Raw genomic sequence first — 25,829 nt, 5'->3', positions numbered from 1 at the left:
CATATTAGATCTATAAATGTTGATGGGTAGATCCTATATTGAGTCATTATTTTATAGAGTTTGGATCTTCTGTGTAACTGTCAGCTGACACAGGTGACAATCCAAATTTCTTCCCATCAGACTTCTCATTACTTGAAGTCAAGTTTTACAGCCATGAAAAGTAAAAACAATTACACAAAACTAGTAAACATTTCAAAACAAAAGAATTCTCTGAGTAGAGTGGTGATATAATATTTAAGTTGTTATTTATTGAATAAGTCGTATTGATACAATAATCGTTTGACTCTACTCATTCAATGGTCTTTATATAACAGCCAACAGAATTAAAGGAAAGTAAAATATAATTACGTTGTTTTTACTTAATAATTCAACAGTAACTTTAATGAAGATAGATATAGATTTGTTTGATGTAACAAAATTTGTTGTTGCTATATAAATAATTGTTCTGTATATTTAATTCCTTCAGTTTAAATTAATATTTTATTATTTAAACAATTACGATGAACCTGTCTTTATTTTTATTAATCTTTATTTTTTTATTTTTGTTACAGTCAGTCTTTTCCAGAGTTGCTCGTGTATGCAAGTATGACAGAGGTGGACCACACAGATTTAGAAATCGATGGACTTCTTTTTTAAAGTCTCGTCTCAATTGCTCAGTGCAAGGAGATTTTCCTTTCTACTTTAATGAAATTCGTAAGTGCAACTTGCTTTGATCTCTTATTCAGGAGAATATTATAAACCAGTGTGTGTGTGTGTGTGTGTATGTATATATGTGTAACTTTATTTGTGTTTGCATATGTATGTTTGTTAAACTTTCTTTCACAAACTTTAACTTGATGTCTTTCATTTGTTAACGTGACTTTCCTCAGGTTTTCCTTTCATACCTTATTTTCAATTCGTGTACCTAGGATAACTTATTCTTAGAGCTTCAAAACTTAAGGGAAAGTTGTTTTGAATTAGTAATGTGATTAAAAGTGCTATATAATATTACGTAGTTTACTTTACATTTACTGTTTTTTGTCTCTTTGATCTTGTTTCTACGCTAAAATGATACTTAAATAAATTATAAATTTGTTTCATTTTTATTTATTAACTGTTAATCTCACCTTAATGGGATTTTTCAGAATTTATTTTAATATTTGATAACACATTAAATATCAAATTCTGAAAATAACATTTTTAAAGAGATTAATATCTTAAAGTTTTATTTGTGTGAGTGTACCTTGATTTTTAATTTAACAACTTATTATGTGCTATTAATGATTATCAGCTTTTCTTTGTTATTTAAATAGTTCCTAAAAATTAATTTTTTTCTTGTGCATAAAATGAGACTAGTATTACGCCATAAAGAAAATTCAAACCTAAAGTCACTTTTAAATTTAGGACCTTTGATATTTCTGTCAGTTGCAGTACAAAATACAAAATACTCAGTTTGTACTAAATACAAAATTTCAACATTCTATGGCTAATCGTTTTTAAGTTATGTGAGATACATGAATATGTACATACAGATATCACACCAAAACTAGTCAAAATGGATTCAGGGATGTTCAAAATGGATTTTTCCATTGAGATCTGAAAACCAGAATTTTTCACGATTACAATACTTCCTTTATTAAGGAAGTAAAAATAAGTGAATTAATAAATTTAATTGAGAATGCCTAATATTGATTTAAATTAAATAAGTGTGTAATGGGAATGTAATTTTTATAATAAATAATGCATTACTGGTCAGTGAACCTCCAATTTCTTTTCTTATGTTTCATTTTTGAATAATATTAAACACATTCTGATAATAATAAAACAGGGTTTGTTTTGTTCACCTATTTTCTTATTGGTTAACAAATCAGATTTGATTAATCAGCAATTATATGAAATAATAGGTTATATCTGCATATTTCTACATCTGTAACATAGACTGTGTATAATCAATAAATATGTATGTCTCAAGACAAAGTACCTTAACCAATAATATATGATTTGGAAAATAAAAACATTAAATTATTTAAAGTTTAGTTGTAACTATTTAGATATAATGATTTAAGAATTGCGTAGTAAAGTACACACAATGATTTGTTCATAGATGGGATCGTTAATTGTTATTTGGCCAAAACAGATAATGTAAATAGACTAGTTTCTGTAAATTATTACTAAAGTTTTTTGTCATAAATTCAATTATGAAATAATTTTTGAAGGGTTTAATTAATTTTTTAAGCTGTTTTTATTTTGAAGAACAGTATATATCTAAGGAAAGAGGGGATTATTGATTATCATAATAAATATTAATTAAGTATATATTTGTTACATTAAAAACAAAGGTAACAGTAGTTAGTTATTAGTGTCATGATTTTATATTATGGGAACAATTATATTTCATATTTATAATTAAATTTGATAAAGAAAAGCCCAATTTTATTACAAAATTTGATTATTTGCCAGTGTTAATTAATCTTTTTTAATTAATGTAAAATCATAATGTTCATTTTATTAATGACAATTTATTTAAACAAATCCATTTATCACATTTTGTTTGTATTATTATTTTATAATTTTAATGAAATTTTTTGTATACAAAAATGAAAAGTTCTATAAAAAATATGTGGATAAAATTATATAAAAATGAAAAAACAATTTGCATTTGGAATTGGACCAGCGGGTAATCAGTAGCAAAAATGAAACTGGTATTGAGAGATGAAGAGGTAAAGAAAGAACAAGAAGTAGGAAATAAGAGGAATGAAAAGAGTAAAGTCAGAACACTGTTCAGGGATCTCTGCTGAATCCCTTGAGCACAAGGATGCAGTCAAGAGTTACTGTGTTTGGGGAAATTGAAACACTGTGAGCAAACCTCCAGTGCTTCGTAGAGAATTGAAACAAAACTTTTGCAGAAAATAAATTGAAAATTATTTTGTTCAGTTATTTGTTCTAGTTCTTGAGAAAAAAAGTCTTAACATACTCCTTGAATATTGTTCGTTTTACAGACACTGTATGAAAGTAGAAAAAAGTTTATAATTTTCTCAGATGGTTGTATTTAAATAACTTTTTATTACATCAGTAAAGAAGTTTTTTATATCTTGTATATAATGTTTTTTTTATGTAATGTCTTTTGGCAGATAGAATTACACCAATGTTCTTGACCTACATAAAAAAAAGTTGTATAGAAGTAAGTTTTATTCATCTGGATAAGTAACAGATGCTTCTGTTAAAAGTAAACTAGTGGTACTAGTGATAATGTAACCAAGAGTTTACAAAATGTCTAAAATGAATGATGTCATTAGTATATGGTAATTACGCAAAGATTAGTTGCTGGTTTCCTTCCCTCTTTGTTGGACTAAATAAATGGTTGTCGCATAACAGTCTGTCAAGACCACTGAAATTTTATTCAACTCTTCAAGTGACACATTCACTCAACTCACCCCAGAATTAATTATATAACAAAAATCATTATACTTTGTGTAAGTTATATCTGGTCCTTTTTCAACTTTAAATGCTTTACTTGCATTATTTGTAAGAAAGATAGGAGACATAGTATAAAGCAACAAATTTTTCTGTAAGGACCATGACTGTGTAATCAATAAGGATTAAAATTTGATAAATTGGATATTAATGTCGAAATTTTATGTAATTTAAGACATTTTTGTGATTAATAATGCTTTAACTTCCATGTACTAAAATTTTTACGAAGCTGAAAGAAATACCAATTTAAATTATTAGAAATGTACTTGAAATTTTAATTGTATTGATTATAAATAGAATATTATACTATCATGATTTATCTCAATTGTTTGTTTTAATTAAAATATAAATTTTATAATTACTTTTTTGATAAAATCAGAATTATTCTTTAAAAAATAAATAAGTAATTATTCATTTAAATCAAAATCCTATTCTTGCTTACAGCGAAAGAGATAATAGAAAAGAAATAATTTAATAACAGTATTATTTTTGTTTAATAAAATAACTTTATTTCTAATTTATTCCCTTTATTTACAGTCAATATTTCCATATGTGGTTTGCAAATATATAAGAAAAGTTATTACCTTATTTTTTGGGTAATATTACTTGTGAATAACATAGATCACTGGATTATGCAATAACATAACTTCAGGAATTTTTGAAAGTGTAGAAAGTATGATTGTTAATAATTTATGTGTAAAATATAATAAAGTAAATTAATGAATGAATTTTAGTATGAATGTATTTAGCTTCCAAAAAGAGTAACTGAGATTCAGTATAAAAGTTATAACATCTTCATTTTGATGATTGCATAGCCATTTAAGTGTCAAATATTTCTAATTTATAAGTTTAAAAAAAGTATAGCTATATGTGGCTATTTCTCATTCCAAGTTATAGAAAATTTCATGCAATATTAAAAACACTATGAAACCAAAAATTAAAAAAAGATTGACTGGTTCTTACAAAAAACTCTTAAATTGATTAGAATACATTATTACAAGAAAATCCTACTATAGATTATAATGTAATTTGATTTTAAATAAAATAAGCATGAAAACTCAGATTATATCTTAGCATTATATAAAGGGCAATAGGAAGGTTTTACAATACGACTTTATTTTTTATGTTTCAAGATAATTTCTACTACACATTTGGTGGATGCATACAACTTATGCATCCTTTGAAACCACTCTTCAAAGAAATCTTGCCATATTTCAATGGAAATGTAGGCATACTCATTGTCCTGAACCTTTCAATCTGTTCTTCATCAGGGGGAACACCATGAAGTCACATGGAACGAGATCAGGGCTGTAGGGAGAATGCTCTGACAGTTATTCCAATGTTGGCCAAATACCCAAAGCAATCTGTGAAACAGTGTGTTGGAGTGTTATTATGGTGAAAAAACTGTCTCTCCATCCTTGAGTATGGATGCAGCTTCTTGAGAACTTTAGACTGGCATTCCTCAGAAAATCATTTTTCTGTAATTGTCTTCTGGGTTCCCAACACAACTCTCTCTAAAGCGCCTCTTACACAAAAAAATATGGCCACCATCTTTACAGCTCTTCCTTACAGCTCTGGATTTTCAAATAACTATGGGGGACTCCTCATCTTCAAATAACCACATTTTTTTCCCATTTTCAAACATTTAGGATTTCACAGTACCATGAAACACAAGTACCATCTGATCATCAGTCAAGTTATGCAGTGCCCAAACGATACAAAATTTTCTTACTTGAAGGTGATCTCACAGAATAGCATGAACTGTGGTGCATTAATACCCAAGGACACCTCTATTTGGTGGTAGGTCATATGCTTATCTGTCTCAAGCATTTTTCATACTGCAGCAACGTTGCTTCAGTCACAGTCAAAGATTGTTGACCTGACTTGGAGTGTTGTCAAGACCAAAGTTTCTCTCTCAAACAGCCAGTACCTCCTAATTATTGTTGTACCATGAGAACAGTCCTCTCCAAACACACGAGTCATTTCCTTTAAACACTGATCAACACTTAAGTACAGAATTGTAAAACAATCCTGCCCGGTATTCAGTTTTTGATCATGAAAATATCACTACCTCTTTTTCCTAGCACAGCTAAAAAACATATGACAGAGAGACAGTGACTTGAGTGCCTACAGTGCATGTTGGGACCTCTCTAGAACGAGTGCTAAATTGTAACCACCTATGATGATTCATTCCGTCTTATTTCAAAATTTTCCTGGTGCCCTTTGTATATACTTTGTAAAGCAAAAATCATTTTTGAATCAAAAGATAGATCTTTCAATTGTGAAAGTAAAATAGTTTATCATTAATTTAAAATAGTTTTATTAATTGTTTAGAAAAGGTTTATTGTGATATACTATTGATAAAAAAATAGAAAAATTAGCTGATTCAATGTTTATTTTTTTCCAATTGTATTCTTAAAATGAATAAATCTCATAAGGCCAGGTATGTCTTGTAATAAGGTATGCAAAAAAATTTATCATCCTTTACTTAACTGTGTACAAAACAATATTTTAGCAAACAGTCATATGCCACCGGTCTTGAACTGTCTATTACCACATTCAATCATGCTAACCCATTCAGCTATGAAGGTTTTAATGGAAAGAAGTGCTCTAATTAATTGAAAAAAAAAAAATGGATTACTTTGCAATAGCTGATGTATCCATGCTTTGGTTGGGCATATATTGGACTTTTAAGCTCCTTTCTTTGTCCTTTTGTGTTCAACAAAACATTATGTATGTTGAAATCAGTATAGTTTTTACATTCATGTCAATTTAAAATTTTATCTGTGAATGGATTATATGAATCCTACTTATTTAACCCTTAGAGGCTCAAGGTAGCGATATATCGTACATGAGTGCTTGTTCTAAAAGTCTCACCCGTACGATATATCGGTATGTAGTTTTTAATGTTCATATATTTCTTTATGTTACTGCTAGATCGCTCATATATTCTTAAAGCTTACAATTCGTAGATATCGATAATGTAGGTTTTTTTCATTTTACGAAACGTATTTTAGAGAATAATCGATTTCAAAATTCCGATAATCTCTGATGTAAACAGAAGTTTGTTCCGTGCATTCATGGTTATGTTTTGGTTACTCCGTGCGTTTATAAGGGATTTTTTATAGGTATTATAATATTATTTTATGAAATTAGAGTTTCAATTATAGTTTTAGTTACTGATCCGTAAAATATTCAGATTTATTCGTTAGTTCGGTGTTTTTTTTTTTACAATGTCCGGGCGTTGTAGACGTCTTACCGATGCAGAAATTAATAACTTTTTTGTTGATGATACTGATAGCGATTTCGAATTATCTAGTGACAGTGGGGCTGAAGAAGATGATGAATTAATCACAAGCGATAGTGATGGGGATTCAGAAGAAGATGAGGCATACAGAAACATCATTGAACCGGAAGATAATGTCCCTCTTTCACATCAATTTTTGGAACTCCCCGGCCCAAAACATATGCCTAATCCAGGTTCCACACTTATAATTTATTTTTATTTATTATTTACACTTAATTTATTTGAACTGATGGTGAAAGAAACCAATAGACCAGCCAATCAATATTTAAACACAAATAGAAATAGGCTGTCTGAACCATACCGAAAATGGAAAAATATTACCATTTCTGAAATGAAAGGTTTTATAGCTTGCATACTGAATATGGGGATAATTAGAAAGATTAGAGTTAATAGAGTACAGTATCATCACAGGCAACCCCTTGGTTTGGTAAAATGTTTTCAGCGCACCATTTTTGAATTATTTTGAAATTTCAAAGCATAAATGATACAAAAAAATGGTAACACAAAAATTTCAATAACTCTGTAAATAATATGAATTTTTAAGTGAAATTTTTTTTGTTTTGTTCAGAAATAAGTGATAGATTAGATATAAATAGCAAGGATATTTTTCAAATAAAGAACAAATTAAGTATTTTTTTTTTTAATGAAAAAAGTTGAATTTTATTTTTTAAATAATTAATCATGGGTGTAACACCATTTTGGATTGCAGCACCACAATCTACATAGTTTACTGAGTAATTACAATTTTTTTCATAATTTTATCGTGTATATTGTTATTTCTGTGGCATTTCTACCAAACATCTACTTTTTCTGAAAAATGTGCTTGAGGCTTTTAACTAGTACTTACAAAATAAGCTTGAGGCCGAAAGGGTTAAGATATGTTTAACTTACAGTTTTGTATGTAGCAACATGTTCTTATTTTATTTTTCTATCTCTTTTAGAATGTAGAGTGAAAATAAAAAAATCTCCTTTTGATTTAAACTATTTTCCTAATTATAGTTTAAAGGGGAAGTTTCATATTATATTATCATGTACTTTCATAGTTAGCATCTGTGCTGAATTTTTATTCTGTTCAAAATTTTAAAAATACTCACATGCATTATGGAATTAATATTTATAATTTTTTTACCATTGTTTTGAATTAAATGTAAATAATTTTGCATAAATGCCTAATTCTTGCTCTGCTTAGCCAATCACTTACTCTTTCTTCTCTTTTCTTTTGTGGCTGTTTTCTACCATGTTTCTGTTCTTTGTGATAACTGGTACAAATTTAAGATTTTGAACTCTCTTGTAAATAGGAAAATCAGTAATGAATGAGTTAGTAAGGGCATTCTAATTTTTTTGTGTAGTTTAAACCAGTAGTAAATTCTGAACAGATTCAGCTCATCTTTCAAATAAAGATATTGATGAGATTATGCTGAGTAGAAAATGTTATCATGAAATTCCCTGTTATTTGAACCTAAGAACAAAATTCTTAAGCATTTTGTTTGGAAAGCTCAAATTCAGTCCTTCAACAAATTTATGGAAATTAGAATACTGTTTTACCACAGGAAGAACCCAAGATTTTCATAATGTAATAGACAGCTTTATGCATGTTATCCTACAAGTTTTTAAAGGATGATTGCAGAAACTAAAAAAAGTTCATTACTGCCCGTATTAATAAAAATTATAGAGTAACCCTTCTACAGTAATTAAATAAATTAACGTGTGTTTTATTATGTGATTTATATAAAATTTGAATCATTAACAAATGGTTGGAAATGAATTACTGTAATTTTTTTTGTATTATTAACAGTGGATAAGTAAGATCATTGATATTATCTTCCTGTTTTGGTATACATACATTTTTTTTTAAGTTTAATAAAAAAATTTATTTTTTAATCAGTAAATTATAACGGATCTGCAGACTACAGTTACCAGATTGACATTAATTATTTTATATATAAAAAAATTGTATGAAATGCCTGTTTGCATTTTATATGTCATTTCCCTTCCCTCCATTTACTGCATTTGTTGTGTTGACAACTCACATAATTATAGTTTGTAATATTTTCATTATTTTATGGTATTAATGGGTTATTAAATATATCAAATAATTTTCTACAGTTCTCATAATAAGCTGTGAATTTTACTTTAATAGAAATAGTCTTTTTTACACTGCATTATCTGGAGTGAATATTTTCAAATAATGTTTGAAAGAATCTTAATGGAATATTAATTATCTTTTGAAACACTTTCCCCCTTCCCTTGTACATCTTTTTCAGAATGGTAGTGGAACTGAGAATGATGGTTGTGTTTGGAGTATGAGTTTGGTGAACATCGAAGAAGGGATATGATTCTTCACAGAGAATAACTAACTAAGTGATAATTAAATATCTTCTGTCTTCTTCTTTTCCTTCATTTCTTTAAATTCTTCTTTTTATTTCCCTTACTCTTCTTTTATTTCATAATGAAAAACATACTTTTGGTTTCTAGATGTTTCTGTATATTTTGAATTAAAGTAGAAGTTTTGTTTTATAAGAAAGTTAAATCAGTTGGGAAAACTTAATTAAAGTAAATTCGTTGATGGGAAGGTTTTTTGGCCTAAAGAAGTCTCGTTAAAATAGTAATATTTTCTTATTATTTGTCAGACCTGACTAGATTATTTAATATTTATTAAGGTGAATTATTTATCCTAAATTTATAAAAATATACATTTTATATTTCAACTGCTGATCATTCATAATTTATATGAAGTGCCATTATTTTACTTTGCTTTAAACAATAGCTGTATTTAAAATTTAATTTTATCTCCTAATTTTTTTTCTGTAAATAAAAAAAAATTATATACATCATCATAATTTCAGCCGTTATCAATCCACTTCTGGATAAAGTCTCTTCAGCATTAGTCTTATGCGATCTTCTACCAATTTGGTCAAATGCATTTAATATCAATCCAACAAGCCTTTGGTCTTTTTTGTGGGTATTTAACATCTAGTGGTATCCTTTCAAGTGCTAATTTGGTCTATTTGCCACCAGTTCTTCTTGCTACATGACCTACCCAATGCCATTTTAATTCTTTAACTTACATGATGATATTGTATTCTTTCGTCTGTTCTCTGATCCATTTCCAAGTTTTCCTATTCTGTCTGATAACTCCAAGCACAATCATTCCATATCTCTTTGTGCTACCTGTAGCTTCTGTAATGATGGAACATTAATGTTCAAGTTTCACTTCCATAGATAAGAATTGGTAGGATTCATTGATTGAAAACTTTCTTTTTAAGGCAATAGGAAAATTTGTTTTTGAATTTGGTGTTAAGTCTCCCGAATGCTTGCCATTTATATATAAATACACATAGTGTTTCAATAAAATGTATACACACTTTGAACTACCACAGAAAATTTATTTTCCTACCTACAAGGTTAAATTTCTGGTAAATTAAGGCTGCAGCCTAATGTGAAAAATAAGTGTACGTTTTGGTTAAACTGAATGTTCCAAAGATGGTTAAAGTAATTGTTCAAAATGGTAGCCTCACAATCTACGAGACAAATTTGAGGTCCATGGAACAACGTGTAGAGAGGCTGATCAGCGGGACCTTGCATGGCTGCAAGTGATGAATCCTCAGGTGCGATGCTAAAACTGCTTTAGCGTTCACCACAAAAATCTGTAAGACAAGAGTCAGATGAGAGTGTTGTAAATGCTAGCAGTGTGTGCCATATTCAGAAGAAAGGCAAGTTGTGTGTGTACATTCCAAGGTTAGTGCAGCAGCTAAGTGATGACAACCCAGGGTACAATTTTGTGAATGGGTTAACGGAATGGTTACATGTGAACCGGGATTTATGGGTACCATTGTTTGGTTGGATGAAGTACAATTTAAATTTAATGGAACTGTCAATAGGCGTAATTGTATGTACCAAGCTGAGGATAATCCTCACATTACTGTTGAAAAGGCTGTGAAATTGCCTGGTGTGAATATGCGGTGCAGTTTGTCTCCTAAGGGATTCATTGGGCCTTTCCGCTTTGAAGGTACTTAAATGGAGAAAACCAATCATAATTTCATAACATTTTACTTAATAATAAATAAATACTTTATTCAAAACTGAACTTCATAAATCATTTACATCAAATCAGGAATGGTAGTGTGGTTACTCCATTAATAAAATGGAGTAACAAAATTGAGCCTGAAAGGATCAAGGAAAGTCTTAGTAGCACAGAAAAATCTTAATCAGATCAGTGTTGTACAAAGTACAAAATAAATGAATATAAATCAGAAATAGTTATGGTTGTTATTAGAACATTAAAATAATGATTTTATGAAATAATAGTTAAATAGCTATGTAAAGATAATAAGAAATTAAATCACTTAGAATAGAATAACAACTTTGAAGGCATTAATAAATAAATATTTGAGTATGTAAATAGTCCTAGCAAAAAAATCCTTAGCAGCAAAATATAATTATTTATAAAAGTTAAAGTTATTACGTTAAATACACTAAAATAAATGTTTATGTTTATTAAATATGTTTTAAACGTATTACGTTAAATACGTTACGTTAAACACATTTTAAATACGTTTAAAATACATTAAATATGTTTAAGTTAATTATGTTTATAAAACTTAATTAAGTTTACTTATTGCTTAATACATATATATATAAATAAACATTTTTTTTCTCTTTGTTAAGCACTTTCACAGAGATCTCTATTTCAATAGAACATATTAAAATATAAAATATTTTATTAAAAACATAGTTTAAAAAGTAAAATACAGAAAGGATGTATGTACAGAAAGAGAAAAAAGCAGTTAGTAAATAATAATAATGTTTTATAAATCATTTGAGTGCCTACTCAATATGCAGAAAATTCAGGTTAATCTAAGTAGCATTACTTAAGAATTCAACAGAAACTTTTGTTGCAAAATTGTTCAGTGTAATTTATAGTGAATAAATTGGAAGATCACTTAGATCATTATTTATTATACATAGAAACTGAAATAAAATAATGCCTTTTCTGATTGCTCTTATCAAGATCAAACCTCTTATGAACTCTCACAAGATCACATAATGTGTTGTACTATAATATTTTCTTTTTTGATATTACAAGTGAAGTTTATTTTTAGGAAAAAGCTTAAGGATTAATTCAAGAAGATTCAGGGTGAAATAGTGTGTTTTTATAAACAAAATCAATTTGATCACTGCCAGGTAATTTATCATCTAACAAGATCCCAAAAATATTTACCCTGTGAACAATAGAAAATAAAAACTATTATAAACATTAACGTAAATACTACCAACATGATTATCAGTAGGCTTCCAGAAGAGCCTACTGGAATTCATACATGAATTTATATAATCTATTTATGATTTTTTAACTGCAGTTCCCCAAGAATCCTTGTACATGTAATAAATAAAGGGTCTACAGTAGTTAACAGTTCAAGTTATTAATCATACATTTGGTTTACAGTTATATAATTCTACAATAAAAAGTAAACCGTTGGTAACATTTTGCTGTAGATTTCATGCAAAACATCTCATTTGATTTATGGTTAGTTTGGGATAGGAATATTAATTATAAATTGTTTTGTAATTTCTTGTTTTGTTTTAGAGTCTACAACTGAATTAATTGAAGGAACTTATGGCTCAGTTACAACACAGCTGCTTTATGCTGTTTTTACAACACCAGCTAACAGCATAGGTGGATCTGCTGTTTGTGCATTTGCATTACAAGATATAAGTGATACATTTGAAGGAAACTTTAAGGAACAGTCTGAATTAAATTCAAATTGGCTTCCTGTTCAGAGTGTTAAGGTATTTTGATTGTATGATTTTTTTAAAAGTTATTGTTATAAAAAATAGATAATAATATACAATTCATTGATTTTATTAACTTGTTAAAAAAATGCTTATTAAAATCATCAGTAAAATTCTTTCATTTACTTATCAGGGAGGTAAAATTTGATTAGGTAAAAATGCTGTAGTCAGAAGTTTTATATGTTTTGTAATCAATACTATATGTACGTGAAGTTTAATATAGAGCATCAGTACAACATATCACTTTTTAACATTAATCTTTCTTTATTGTTTATGGTGAACAATAACTTAGTGGTATTGTTATTGTATTGTTAACTGTCATTTACGTACTGAGTCATTGATCACAATGAACAAACTTTTTATTCATTGAAAAAAGTTTAATATAGATAAAATTTTATTTTAAATTTCATTTCAGTCTTTTAAATTGATTTTATTACATCTTATGAGCTGAATAAATGTTAGTTATATGTTATTAATAAATCCGATTCCTTTACTTAAGTGAATTAATTATATTATTCAACATAAGTAGTCAACCATTAAGTGGTTATTAAAAGACATTCCTCTTTAGCATGTAATCCTATCTATTAAATCCAATAATTATTATCTAATAATAATTATCTTGTCATGTAGATTATATTTTTTATAGTGCATGAGACACTAGCAGGATAGAACATACTTCAGGGTGTCAAAATGTTTTGTACACGGTCATGTTAATTCATTAATTTCTTTATAAATACTTCAGATTAAACATTGCATAGTGACTTACGCTTTTTAATCTATGGTATGTTATAAAATTCGAGTGACGGAAACTAACTTATTTGGTTAAAAAATAAAAATAAAACATGAGAAGTAAAGATTTTATTACATTTTGAGAAAATCAGAATGTTCCTTCAATTTCCCGTGGTAATCCTCTTTTGGTTGGCTGTCGCCTTATGTTCACATTCTCATTTTCAGTAGCCTTGATTCTCTCTTCTCTGGATAGGTACCAAAGGAATTGCCTCACCTCCAAACTGGCTCTATCTACAGTCTGATAGTCGCTTGGATCAGTCTGAACATTCAACTATAATACCTTATTGAAGGAAGATTGGAAATTTTTAGTATAAGCTTGTTCAGGGACTCTTAGTTTCTATCCAGGGAATCCTAAAAGTCCTAACCATTTATTAACATACCTATTTAGTGTAGGACAAATAAAAAAACTCCTGCAGTTCAAACTATAAACTTTATGTTTTGTTTTATTACAGCCCTTTAATATATGTACAAACTTCCAGAAAGTACAATTGGATTAATTAATGATTAATTAAATTTTCATATTAACTATAATGAAAAATTAATGAACGCTTTAAAAGTTAATTATATTTTTATTTTTACATTAATAAGTTAAATTTTAAAAAGTAGTTGAATATGTCTGGTGAAAAAACATATTATCTTAGTATATTTAACCAGTTTTATTTTATATGTCAATGTTCTAGAAGGCATTATAATTAAGATATAGTGCTGATAAACTGCTTATAAATTGTTCAGAGTTGAATGACTTGTATTTTTATACTGATATTAACATTATTAATTTCATAAGATGTATTTCAAACAATATGTAATTTAATCAACAAGAATTATTTATTTTCAAATTCTATTTTCAGGTGCCTGACCCAAGGCCCGGGCAGTGTGTAAATGACTCAAGAACTCTGCCTGATTTGACATTAAATTTTATTAAGACCCATTCACTGATGGATGAGTCTGTGCCTTCATTTTTTAGGCAACCTATTATTATACGCACTTATTTCCAGTATGTATATCATTAATATCATATTGTTAAGTATAATGTTAAAGATTACTGTATATAACTAATTTAAATTATTTTATTTTATAGAATAATAATAATAATAGTTCATCACCTTTAATGAAGATTGACTTTTTTAATTTGTAAACATGAAAAAATCAATTCATTTATTTCAACATGTTGAATATTATTCTTGATCTGTTTTAAATTTTTTATATAGTCACTCTATTGATCCCATTAAAAACAGTTTGCTGGAATTAGAATTTGGTCAAAATGTTTACAGATTCCTGATTGAGATAAAAATTTATAAAATGACTAAGTTTTTACTTTTTTGAATTTCAGTCATTTTTGCTTATTTAGATATAAATGAAGAAAAAATTAAAAAAACTGTTTAAAAAAAAATTGATATAAGTTATTTCAAATCTACTGCGGGATTAACTTGTAAAAACTATTACTTAGTATTTTTTAAATTATTCTGCAGCTGATATCTATTACTGTTTTCCATAGTCCTATCCTTCCATAACTCATTGTAAGTTTGTAAGTTTTAACTGTTTAAAAAAAAATTGATATAAGTTATTTCAAATCTACTGCGGGATTAACTTGTAAAAACTATTACTTAGTATTTTTTAAATTATTCTGCAGCTGATATCTATTACTGTTTTCCATAGTCCTATCCTTCCATAACTCATTGTAAGTTTGATAAAACTTCATTTAATCATTGAACATTTCGTAAAAACACGTCAATGACAGTATAATATATTAATAGCAGGAAAAAAGATTTTTCCTACTATTAATATAGCAGGAAAAATACACTTAGCAGGGAAATATAAGGTAAATAGACTTTGATTAAGATTAAAGATTAAAAAGAATTGTACTTCATACAGGTCTAGTTATGAATGAAATAAAATATAGAAATTTTATAACATTTGTATGTGTGGAACATTACAAAGGACTGACATAGTAAAATAGAGATCAAAACCAAATTGACACAAGTAGAGCTTTCATACCAAAAAGAAGTTTGCAATTTTTTAATATAAATTTAAGAATTACAAAGATATTCTAAAAGGTTTTTCTGTGGAGTATACATATATATGATAAAAAAAAACCACAGCAGAATGGAAAACATAAACCTTTGAAATGTGATGTTATAGTTTGGAAAATTTTGTTGTTTGAAAAAGTATGAAATGAAGTCTTCATTTAAATGAATAGGAATGTAGAGACGTTTGTAACAGGATCTTATAATTTTTTCCCCAGGGCGAAAAACGCATTCACGTTATTATTGCCCTGACACGCTGTACTAGTTATAAATAAATAAATGTTAAAAACTGACAATTAAAGAGTAATTAAAAACTAAAACCCATCAAAGTAAAAATACATCTTAAAAGGGAAAAACAAGCCTGTAGCTTATGCTAAAAGCAAAATAAACGTATATCACATTATTTATCGCTATTAAGGTAATAAAATTACCATTTGCTTTACGGCATAAATAGCTGAAACACACTACAGTAATTTAAATATTTGAATATAAACAGATGACCCTAAGAAATTATAAAACATAAGATAACTTCGTTTCATTATTCCCTAGAATAGTTTGCATGTTATAGTCACTAGTTTAAATTTTTACAATGCAATGCCATATAACAGATGTGGATTGTTAGTTGGCAGTCGCAGCGAGTACAAAGGGATGCATTTGTCATTTGTTTGCATCATCAGATATTCATGAGTGAGTGTAGTGTGGACTATTGGTAAACAACGAATAATGACCTTTTGATGGTTATTTCTGCATGAAGAGCTCCACAGTGATACAGTATTCTTAATTCGGTGAGGTCTGTTGTTAATAGTAGTATCCCATTTACTTTGCCACGCATCATGAACCAGCCTCTTCACGAGGTTTCGAAGATCGTTCGAAACAACACTGTTGGTCAGAGGAAGCTGGAAAGAAGCCTCTTCTACTGCATTATCAATGTGCTCATTGTCTGAAATTCCAATATGGCTTGGGATCTAGCAGAAGCTCACAGTTGTATTATGTCTTGTCATTTGTGAAATAACACACTGAATCTCACAGACAACAGGGGTATCTGAAGTACATGTCACTAATCGCTTGTAAAGCACTCATGGAATCAGTGCAAACAAGTACATGTCGAAATGTTGGGCTAATTATATTTAAGGCCATATTAATAGCAAACAGCCTGGCGAAAAAAATGCTGGGGAGGCCAAACATGTATTGTCTGTTGCCAACCACAAAAGCACAACCCACAGAATTAACGTATTTAGAGCCATCCATAAAAACTGTAGCAACAGAATTCAGGCTGTTTATGATATTACAAAATTTGTTTTATAATATAACTGGATTTGTGTTCTTTTTATTATACTGACAAAGATCAAAACAGTAATTATAAAGAGAAGGATCTTATAAAGAGATAAACTAGTTCATGGTTCAATGGATCAAATATTTAGAAATTTCAGAATCAGCTAACTTGGAAATGGGGGAATGAGTAGAAGACAAAAACTATTGAAGAATATCAAGATCAAAATTTATAAAAAAAAAATAACTGAGGATATAACATGAAGTATTATTTTGAGGTTTAAACATTAACACAAAACATAAAGAATGGAGATTTGCACCAAACCAGTTTAGTTAAATGACATGACTAAAAAGAAAGCACTTAGATATTAAATAATTATAACAGTACTACCTGAATTGCATTTAAACAGATTTCTGGTTTGTTAAGAATTTTGGTTTTAGTTTCAATACGTATTGAAAATATGGGTATTTAAATAAATGTGGATGGTTGAATAAAACAGTTGTTACACCTTTCTTAAAAATGGTTTCATTATTGTGCAATTTAAAAAAAAAATACATTACACAGGTTTATATTTGCTCAGTGATTAAAAAATTATTGTGCTGTATTTAATTTATGAAAAGTAATATTTTAATGTGTAATAATCTTATAATAGTGCCTTTCTTGTCCGTTGAAACAATAATTATTGTAAAAACTCTTGAGAATTGTTAAAAATTATAGTAATGAGTCCAAATTTTAATGTAATGATTTAAAATATTATGCAATCTGAATTTAAAAATTCTCAAATGAATTTACCTAGTTTCTAAAAAATACAGTAAAAAGAAAAAATGACCTTTTAAAAAGTAGTTCTGATGAGTATAGCAGAAATTATATTTCTAAGAGGATTAGATAAAATGAGTAATAAAAAAATAATATTTTTACTGGTTCAGTTATACCGATTTCAACAGTATCTGAATGGAAAAGGAAAAATTAACTGATGTAGCCAGTAAAGTTTTAATTAAAAAATATGTTAAATAATCAGCACATTCCAAAAGCATTTTTTACCTAAGAACCATTTTTTATGTCATGTTATAATAAATGAAGTTGCAGGTTTATTGCTCCTGACATTTTTACATTAAAATTCAATAAACATGAACAAAAACATTACTAACCTGAGCAAATTGTTCATGGCATGTCAGGCTGTTGAGACTGCTAGTAATGAAGCCAATACTCTTCAACGGAAAATTTTGCATTAAATACCTTCTGATTAATTAAGGGTAATAGGTATGCTTTAAGTATTGTATTTTTTGTTTAATGTAACTTTTGAAATACAATTAATGTTTACAAATGTAAACTTAAAAAGTGTGAACAATGTCAGCATATTCATAATTTGATGGCTATCCCAAAAATTTACCTATTATAGTAATATTACTGCAGTGCTAATACAAAATATCTATTCAAAATGCAACTTTTCAAGTTATCTGGATTATTATTTATTTATTAAAACAGACGGGATAAATCCCATGATACAAAATAAAGTTATAAAATAAATGGTCAACATTACACTGTCATATACAGTTATTTAATTCGTATTTTAATAAACATCTAGATTTAAATTTAATTTGATACAAACTAAAAGCATACAAATCAAACCATTTAGGGTTTTATTACAATTTAATGACAATTGTTGAACATTTGATCAAACATCTTCATTATTTCTACATAAAAGTAGTATTTATTGTTTCCAAGTTTCTGAGCCGGATCAAAAAGAATCAACAATTATCCATAATCGTTTTTATCTTGATTGTTTTAGATAGTTGGGAGTTAAACTCTACTTTCTAGCTGCCCATTTAAGCAGTTTTTATTAAATTTGTCTGAATGTTTGCATACTTAAGAAATAATCTGAGGATTTCTTAGAAAATAGTTGTATGTTATACATGAGGTTTGTCCAGAAGACCCATTCCTTCTCACTGCCACATTTCTTCTAAATAAAATTCTTTAATGATGTTATTATCACATGGTACATATTCACAATGAATGATAGCATTCTGATTAAAATAGACTACCATTATCTTGATATTGGAGCATTTTAGCTTGCATGATATTTGAAACTGATATCACCATAATGCTGTATGTTTAAGGCTCAAAACTCCTTCCACATATAACCTGTTTATAATACATTCAAGTTATCTGTAAATTTCTTGCCCAATTTTAATCAGAATTTCATACAAATGTTCTTCAAGAAACAGTTTCTTTTTATTAGAAAATTTCTGCAAGTATAAAATATAACCTAAAATATATTCTTGACTAGAAATGAAATAACACAGATTATTAATTCTAGTCTCACTGCACAGTGCCACTGTTGGAATAACGAATCACTACACTGGCTTTGCTATTTCAATTTTTTTTTTTCATCTAAACTTAAGAGTATAAATCTTAACAAAAATTAATAAATTGTTTTATTATGTGTGTAAAATCTGTTATAAATACAACATATGATATCTATAAAACATAAGTTTAATATACATTGATTGTATTGATTATGTATTCACATTAAAATTACGAGAGGTCATCTCTGAAGTAAAGACCATTTCATTGTAAAAAAAATTTATTTTGAAAACTTTATAAAAATTTTTTATTTCTCTTAAATTACATACCCTATACTACTTCTCTATATAATCCCCACATGAATTAAGACATTTATCATAGAGGTACACCAGCTTCAATATACCCTCCTTGTATTCTTCTACCACCAATCTATTTAGCCACTGATTAACACCACCTTTAAGATCATTGTCATCCACGAATTGCTTACTGCTCAAACTCAATCTCAATCTTGCTTGCTTCTTTCAATCTCACAAACAAATGGTAATCAGAAGGAGCTAAGTCTGGACTAGTGTGGGCAGGTGTTATTGTGCTGCAGGACAATGGCATCAGTTAGCCGCCCACATCGCCGATTTTGAATGGTGCACCGTAACTTACGTAGAGTTTTGGAGTAGGCTTCTGCATTTATAGTTGTTTCTTGTGGCATGAAATCAGTTAGCAGTATGCCAAACCGATTCCAAAAGACTTTGGCCATCAGTTTGCGTCCAAATAGCTGTGGCTTGACCTTTTTTGGTCTGGTTGGGGATTGAGGATATGCCATTCACTTGACTGTCATTTTCTCTGTGGCATATAATACGAAATCCATGTTTCATTGCTGGTAACAATTGAATTAAGGAACTCATCACCTTTTTCTGTGTAGTGCATCAAAAATTTCTAAGCAGATCACATTTGGATTTTTTTGTGACGTTCTGTTAAGACATGCAGCATCCAATGTGCACAAATCTTTCTGAAGCATAAATAGTCATGAAAAATGCAACCAATAACAGCTCTTGAAACATCAGGAAAAAGAAGGCCCAGGTTGGAAATCGTTGAGCGACGATCTTTTCTGATTTCATCATCGACACGTTTCAACAGTCCTCAGTGATTATCAAGGACCTCCCTGAATGTACTTCATCATGCACATTAATTCTATTATTTTTAAAATGTTCACACCATTTTTGGACATTTCTTTCATTTGTTACATTATCACCATGCACAGCAACCATGTCTATGAATTTCAGCCAGCGTAACATTTTGATGATTTAAAAAACTTATGATTCCACATATTTCACAGTCGGTGGCAACATTGATTTTCATATTCATTTTATAACGTAATAACTCACATGTAATCAAAGATACTATAAAACAACAACTTACAGACAACAATGCAGTGTGTACATTACTAGTGTGACCATGAATGACATAGGTTTTCCAACCTTAAGAGAAAAATTTCCCATTGGTCTTTACTTTAGAGATATCCCTCATACATTAAAGTCTGTATGCTACTTTAGCTTACATTTTTAATTTATTTCATGTTTAAATTTTCTATCCATGTACTTTTGATACTGTTTTTTCTTTTATACACATACATTAATTTATAATTATATTTTTTTTCAGTTACCGATTCACCCAAATTGCTGTAGATCCTCAAATTAAAACTCCTGGTGGTAAAGCATATGATGTTTTGTTTATTGGAACAGGTATGTATTATTTTTTTATGTAAATTATCAAATAACATAACCATAATATGCTTTCTAATGAGATGAAATTAATTTAAAGTAAAAGTTGGTTGTAATGTTTTCTAAATAAGTTTTTTTTTTGTTCAGTAAACCTAAACAGAGAACCAAGTGAAAATTCATCACTTCCACTGAAACATGTATTTACCTACTTTACCTTAATACATATTTACAAGGTATGATTGGAAAAGACTGAGCTTGTAATTTCAAAATTTGCACTATGTACAGACTATTGTGGAGGATTTCTTTCAAAGAAGTCCCCTTCTGATTCCAACAGTGTTTCCACTTTTAGAAGCATTTCTGGAAATTTTATTTTTAAGGGTGTTAAGATATATCTCTCCATATATTTGCCTGGATGACTTCAATTGAGTCAAATCGATTCCCGTTCAGTAAAAATTTCGGTTCTGGAAATAGGTAGAAGTCACCCTAAAACAGATGATTAGTTGGGGGGGAAGCACAGCAATTTGGAATTTTGCCAAAAATTTCATGATTGAGAACACACAATTAGCCAGTGTGTTGTCATGGTGGAGGTCTCACCAGAGTACAGGCCTTTTCTTCTGTTCATTTTTACTTAAATGCTGAAGGACACTTATATGGTATTCCTGGCTGACTGTCTGCCCCCTAGGAGCAAATTTGTGTTGCACAATACCCATAGAATTGAAGAAAAACACCATTGCCTTCACATTCAACCGACTTTGTGCTTTGTTTGTTCAAGGCAAACTTTTGTACCCTTCCCCTGGGATGGTTGTACTTTTGTTTCTAGGTCATACCCATAAACCCGTGATTTGTTCCCTGTAATTACTTTATTTAAAAAATATTTGCCTGATAAAGTCAGTTCTTGGAACACTAAGTTGGTGTTATTTCTACTGGATTGACAATAGTTTTGGAATGAATTTTGCAGACACTTGACGCATGTTCATCTTCAGTTAAAATTGACTGAGCAATTAAAAATTTCACCAAGTTACTGTAATTTAGTTCATCAGCCATCTCCCTAATTGCAAATCTACAGTCAGGGTGCATTAAATCGTGAACTTTCACAAAGTTTTAATTGGTTTTTGAAGTGGAAAATCAGCCGGACTGGGGCTTATCTTTGATGATTTGTGACCATCTTTGAATCTGTTGAACCAGATAAAAACATTTGACCAGCTCAACATTTGATAAATTCCATAAATAAATGTAATTAATATTTTCTGTAGTTGTAGGCAGACGTTCATAAATTTTTAAAAATTCTGAAAAGTTCAGTGTAAGGACACCTAACTTCTTAGGCAAAAGATTTTGCTGAACACAAAGTTTGATTTAATTAGTAATGATCATCCATGAACTTAAACTGAATATCATAAACAAAATTCATAAATAAATTATATATGGCAAATCCTACACACATATATCATTAAGAATTAAATGCTGTAGTGACCATTTGTAATTACATGAAAGCAACTGTGAATATTAACACATGTTACAACATAGCTATCCAGGAAGTATCGAACTATGAACAATGAGGAAGCATAACACAATCAGACAACTGCAATGCTTCATGCATGTTACATTATAATTAGAGTAAATTTGTAACAGAAAAAATAGTTGGTACTGGAGGTTAAGTGCAATATTTTGTTGGAATTGAAAGTACATGGGAATTTTTTTTTTAATTTAAAGGTTACATGTAATGTACTATACAGTATGCAATGGTTATTATGTACCTATATAACGCTACCTATAACTGGTATACATACAAGCAAGGTAATCATGTGGTTAAAAATGATTTCTACATTATATAATTCCATTACCCATGTACATATATACATATAGATAACTCATATCTATAACCTGGTATTTAAATAACAGCTTACATTTTACTAATTGAATATGATTAGTATTACTTTGAACTGTTTGTTCAAGATTTTTCTCCTCATACCAGACTTAGATTTCTTTAATTTTATTATCATGGAAATTTGTGGTTTTGGTCAGATTTTTTTATTTTCTTGAGTCTGAATAATTAATTATTTTTAATAGTTTATTGAGTTTCTGTTTATTTTGTATAAAATAAGTTTGTAATTAACTATTATCTTAATTACTGATATCTTATGCATCATAAGATGTACTCGTACAAAAGATATTGAGAAAAACAATCAAGATAAGATATTAAGAATACAAATAAAGTAATGTCCATGCAAAGTAGAAATTGTAATAAAAAACCAAAAACTTGTGTTGATGTAAGTTAGAATAAATAAAAAATTTAAAAAAAAAACCTTTTTGGAAGTAATAAGAATAAGAATTTTCCAAATAATGGATAATCAATAAGCAACCATTCTAATTAAAAAGCTGTACTGTGGAATATATATTGTGATTATATCTGGTAATATGCAGAGGAATTTACCCTGAAGCTAGAGAAATTAACCATTAAAAATATCAAGTTTGTGACTTCTTAATTAACATACAGTGGAAATTAGATAATTTGATGTTGATAGAATACAAAAGAAACTTAAAAAAATTTCAAATAAGACAATTTATAATTAGAAAATTTAAATGTACTTAAATACAATGATCAGTTGATATATGTTGAGAATTCATAACAAAAAATATTGATTTCATTTTAAACAGTTTTAATTAGATTGTTAAAAGTGAATATTGCGGTTGGATTTTGTGAAAATTAATGCACACAATTTTCAATTGCATTACGAGAAAAAATAGTAAGAACAGTGATATTAAAAATACTTATTAAATTTGAATTAAGAGTTTATTACACCTGACTTCATCCATTAAATCATCCAGTGATAACCTTAAAGTTATTATTCCTTCAGCTTCTTTTTTGTGATAAGTTCATAAGATCTAGTTTTGTGATAAATTTATAAATCTAATGTTGATTACAGGAGTCCACTCAACACAAAATTATTCTAAAATCCATGTTATAAATGGAAGATAATTTTATTTACAAACTTTCAAGCATTGTAAAAAAAAAGTGAAAAAGAATATTTGTTTAGAAAATCATTAAAACTTTCAATTTTTAATAACTGTGTAAATGAATTCAAATTTTTTCATGGGATTTAGATATTATTATTATTGATTATGTAATATTTAGATATCAGTTTGTTATTTATTTTCATGATTGAATGTTAATTTTTCTTTTTTTTTCCATGATTCTTCAAATTTTTCAATATTTCTTTAAAAAAAAAATTAAATAAATAGAGACAGGATATTTAATCATTTTAGAAGTCAGGGAATGTCATGAACATTATAAGTTAAAAATTATAAAAACAAAGCCATTTTTTTAAATCCATTCTTTTGATACACCAGAAACAATAACTCCCAACTTGTATTGCAGGAAAATTTGTGCCTTCTAGTTACCCTTCTGTTGCCATACTAAACTGAAATTAAATTCTGTAATAAGAACATTATATTTAACTAGTATTTAGTACTTGTAGATTCGTTATTTCTATTTGTTCTCTATTGGTCAGCTGCCTTTCATATACTGTGTGCTTCTTTAATCTAAACAAACATAAGTAAATATTTATATTTTATGATTATTATTTATATTATATTAGTGGAAAAAGTTTAATAACTATTAATGCTGTATGTTAAAGAAGGTTTATTTTTTAAAAATTATTCTTATTTAATGTTTTTTTTTTTTACAGATTATGGAATGGTTTTAAAAACAGTGAATGCTGATTCAGCAGATTCTATCGAACGAGTAAATCCAGTACTGATTGAAGAATTGAATGTGTTTCATACGAATGTCTCAATTCGTTCTTTAAGGGTTGTCAGAAATGATAATCAAGAAGGACGTCTTATTGTTGTTTCAGATACTGAAGTTTTATCATTACGTTTACACAGATGTGATAAAGTTACATCTGGTTGCAGGTATGATTGTTTAATAGTTACTGATAATTTTGTTAATATTTTATTTATGAATTTAATTTTATTTATATTAAAAGTGATGAATTTTTTGTAGTTAGCATGTTAGGCTGTAAAATTACAGATTGAATAAAATTAGAACATTTTTTCAAATAGCGTATTTAACTGTGAATTATTAAACAGAGTAGCTTAGTGATAGGACCAGGGATTCAGAAGGACAACATGCCTCAAGATCTATAATTTACCACTAAGTTCTACATTTTATCACCCAGAAAGCACAGTATTATTAGATGGAAGGAACTACACAAATGTTAATGCATAGTTTATTATTGTATTAGTTTTATTATTGTATTGTATTATTAGTATTGCCTGCAATATACAGTAATTTTTTATTCAGGTTTTTACAAAACAATTATTAAATTTTCTACAGTTATTAAATTTTCTTCTTCTCTTCTTCGTCTTCTTCCATCATGGTATAGGCAATTCACCTGTTCCAGTTTCAAAGAGTTACCAGCGCTTTCTTGGCTGTCCTATACTTCTTTTGCCCTTCGGTCGATAGCGTATTATTTCCTTGGAGAACCTTCCATCTACCATCCCATTAATATGTTCCTTCTACCTCTCCCTGTTCTCTGCTATTGTGTCACACAAGGGTAGAACATTTAACTCTCTTCTGATATCCTTGTTCCTAAAACGATCTTGTGCACCCCTTTACCTGCCTGAATTTTACTGAGCTGTCTCTTTAATAAGACCCAACCCTCAGACCAAGTTCGGTGGCTTTAAGATGGCAACCCCATCACTGGACTACCCTACAAGATTTTGGAAGTGCCTTAAGGGAATTAAGAATTACTCACAAGTGTCAGTTATTAAATTATTAAAACAGTTATTAAATTTTCTCAACTATGTACTAAAGTTGATATGCTAATTTGATGATACAACTAAAGTAAATTCAACCAAGTAACTGGTGTCCTATACTACATGTAAGGTCTAAGTAGGATAATATTAATTTGTATTGGGCAGTCATTTGTTTCTTGGATCAACAGATTTTTGATATTCATATTTTAATAATCAATATCCTTGTAGATAGGATGACTACAATATCTATTCTTTAAAAGATTGTTGTTTATTAAAACAAAGTTATGGCTTTACTTCCAGTAGCTGCCATGATTGTGAATGTAATAATTGAACAATTCAATTACTAAAATTAATATTATATTAATTAAATTAATATTATATGATAAGATATGCAGCAATGTCCTATGTCTTACCTA

The 25,829-nt window shown here is 28.4% G+C and overlaps 1 protein-coding gene across 1 annotated transcript in view; it reads left to right on the top strand.

The window, feature by feature from the left end:
- The window catches only part of LOC142320865 (semaphorin-1A-like), a 465,152-nt gene that overhangs the window by 413,187 nt on the left and 26,136 nt on the right, over positions 1-25,829 (top strand). The window contains exons 8-12 of the mRNA XM_075358842.1: positions 552-693; positions 12,348-12,550; positions 14,191-14,336; positions 20,594-20,676; positions 24,342-24,567. Of these exons, the coding sequence (XP_075214957.1) occupies positions 552-693; positions 12,348-12,550; positions 14,191-14,336; positions 20,594-20,676; positions 24,342-24,567 (800 nt within the window). The remainder of the gene's footprint in view (positions 1-551; positions 694-12,347; positions 12,551-14,190; positions 14,337-20,593; positions 20,677-24,341; positions 24,568-25,829) is intronic.

Source organism: Lycorma delicatula, chromosome 3 (genome assembly GCF_047948215.1).
Source record: "Lycorma delicatula isolate Av1 chromosome 3, ASM4794821v1, whole genome shotgun sequence".
NCBI lineage: Eukaryota > Metazoa > Arthropoda > Insecta > Hemiptera > Fulgoridae > Lycorma > Lycorma delicatula.
This window is presented reverse-complemented; position numbering and strand designations above follow the sequence as displayed.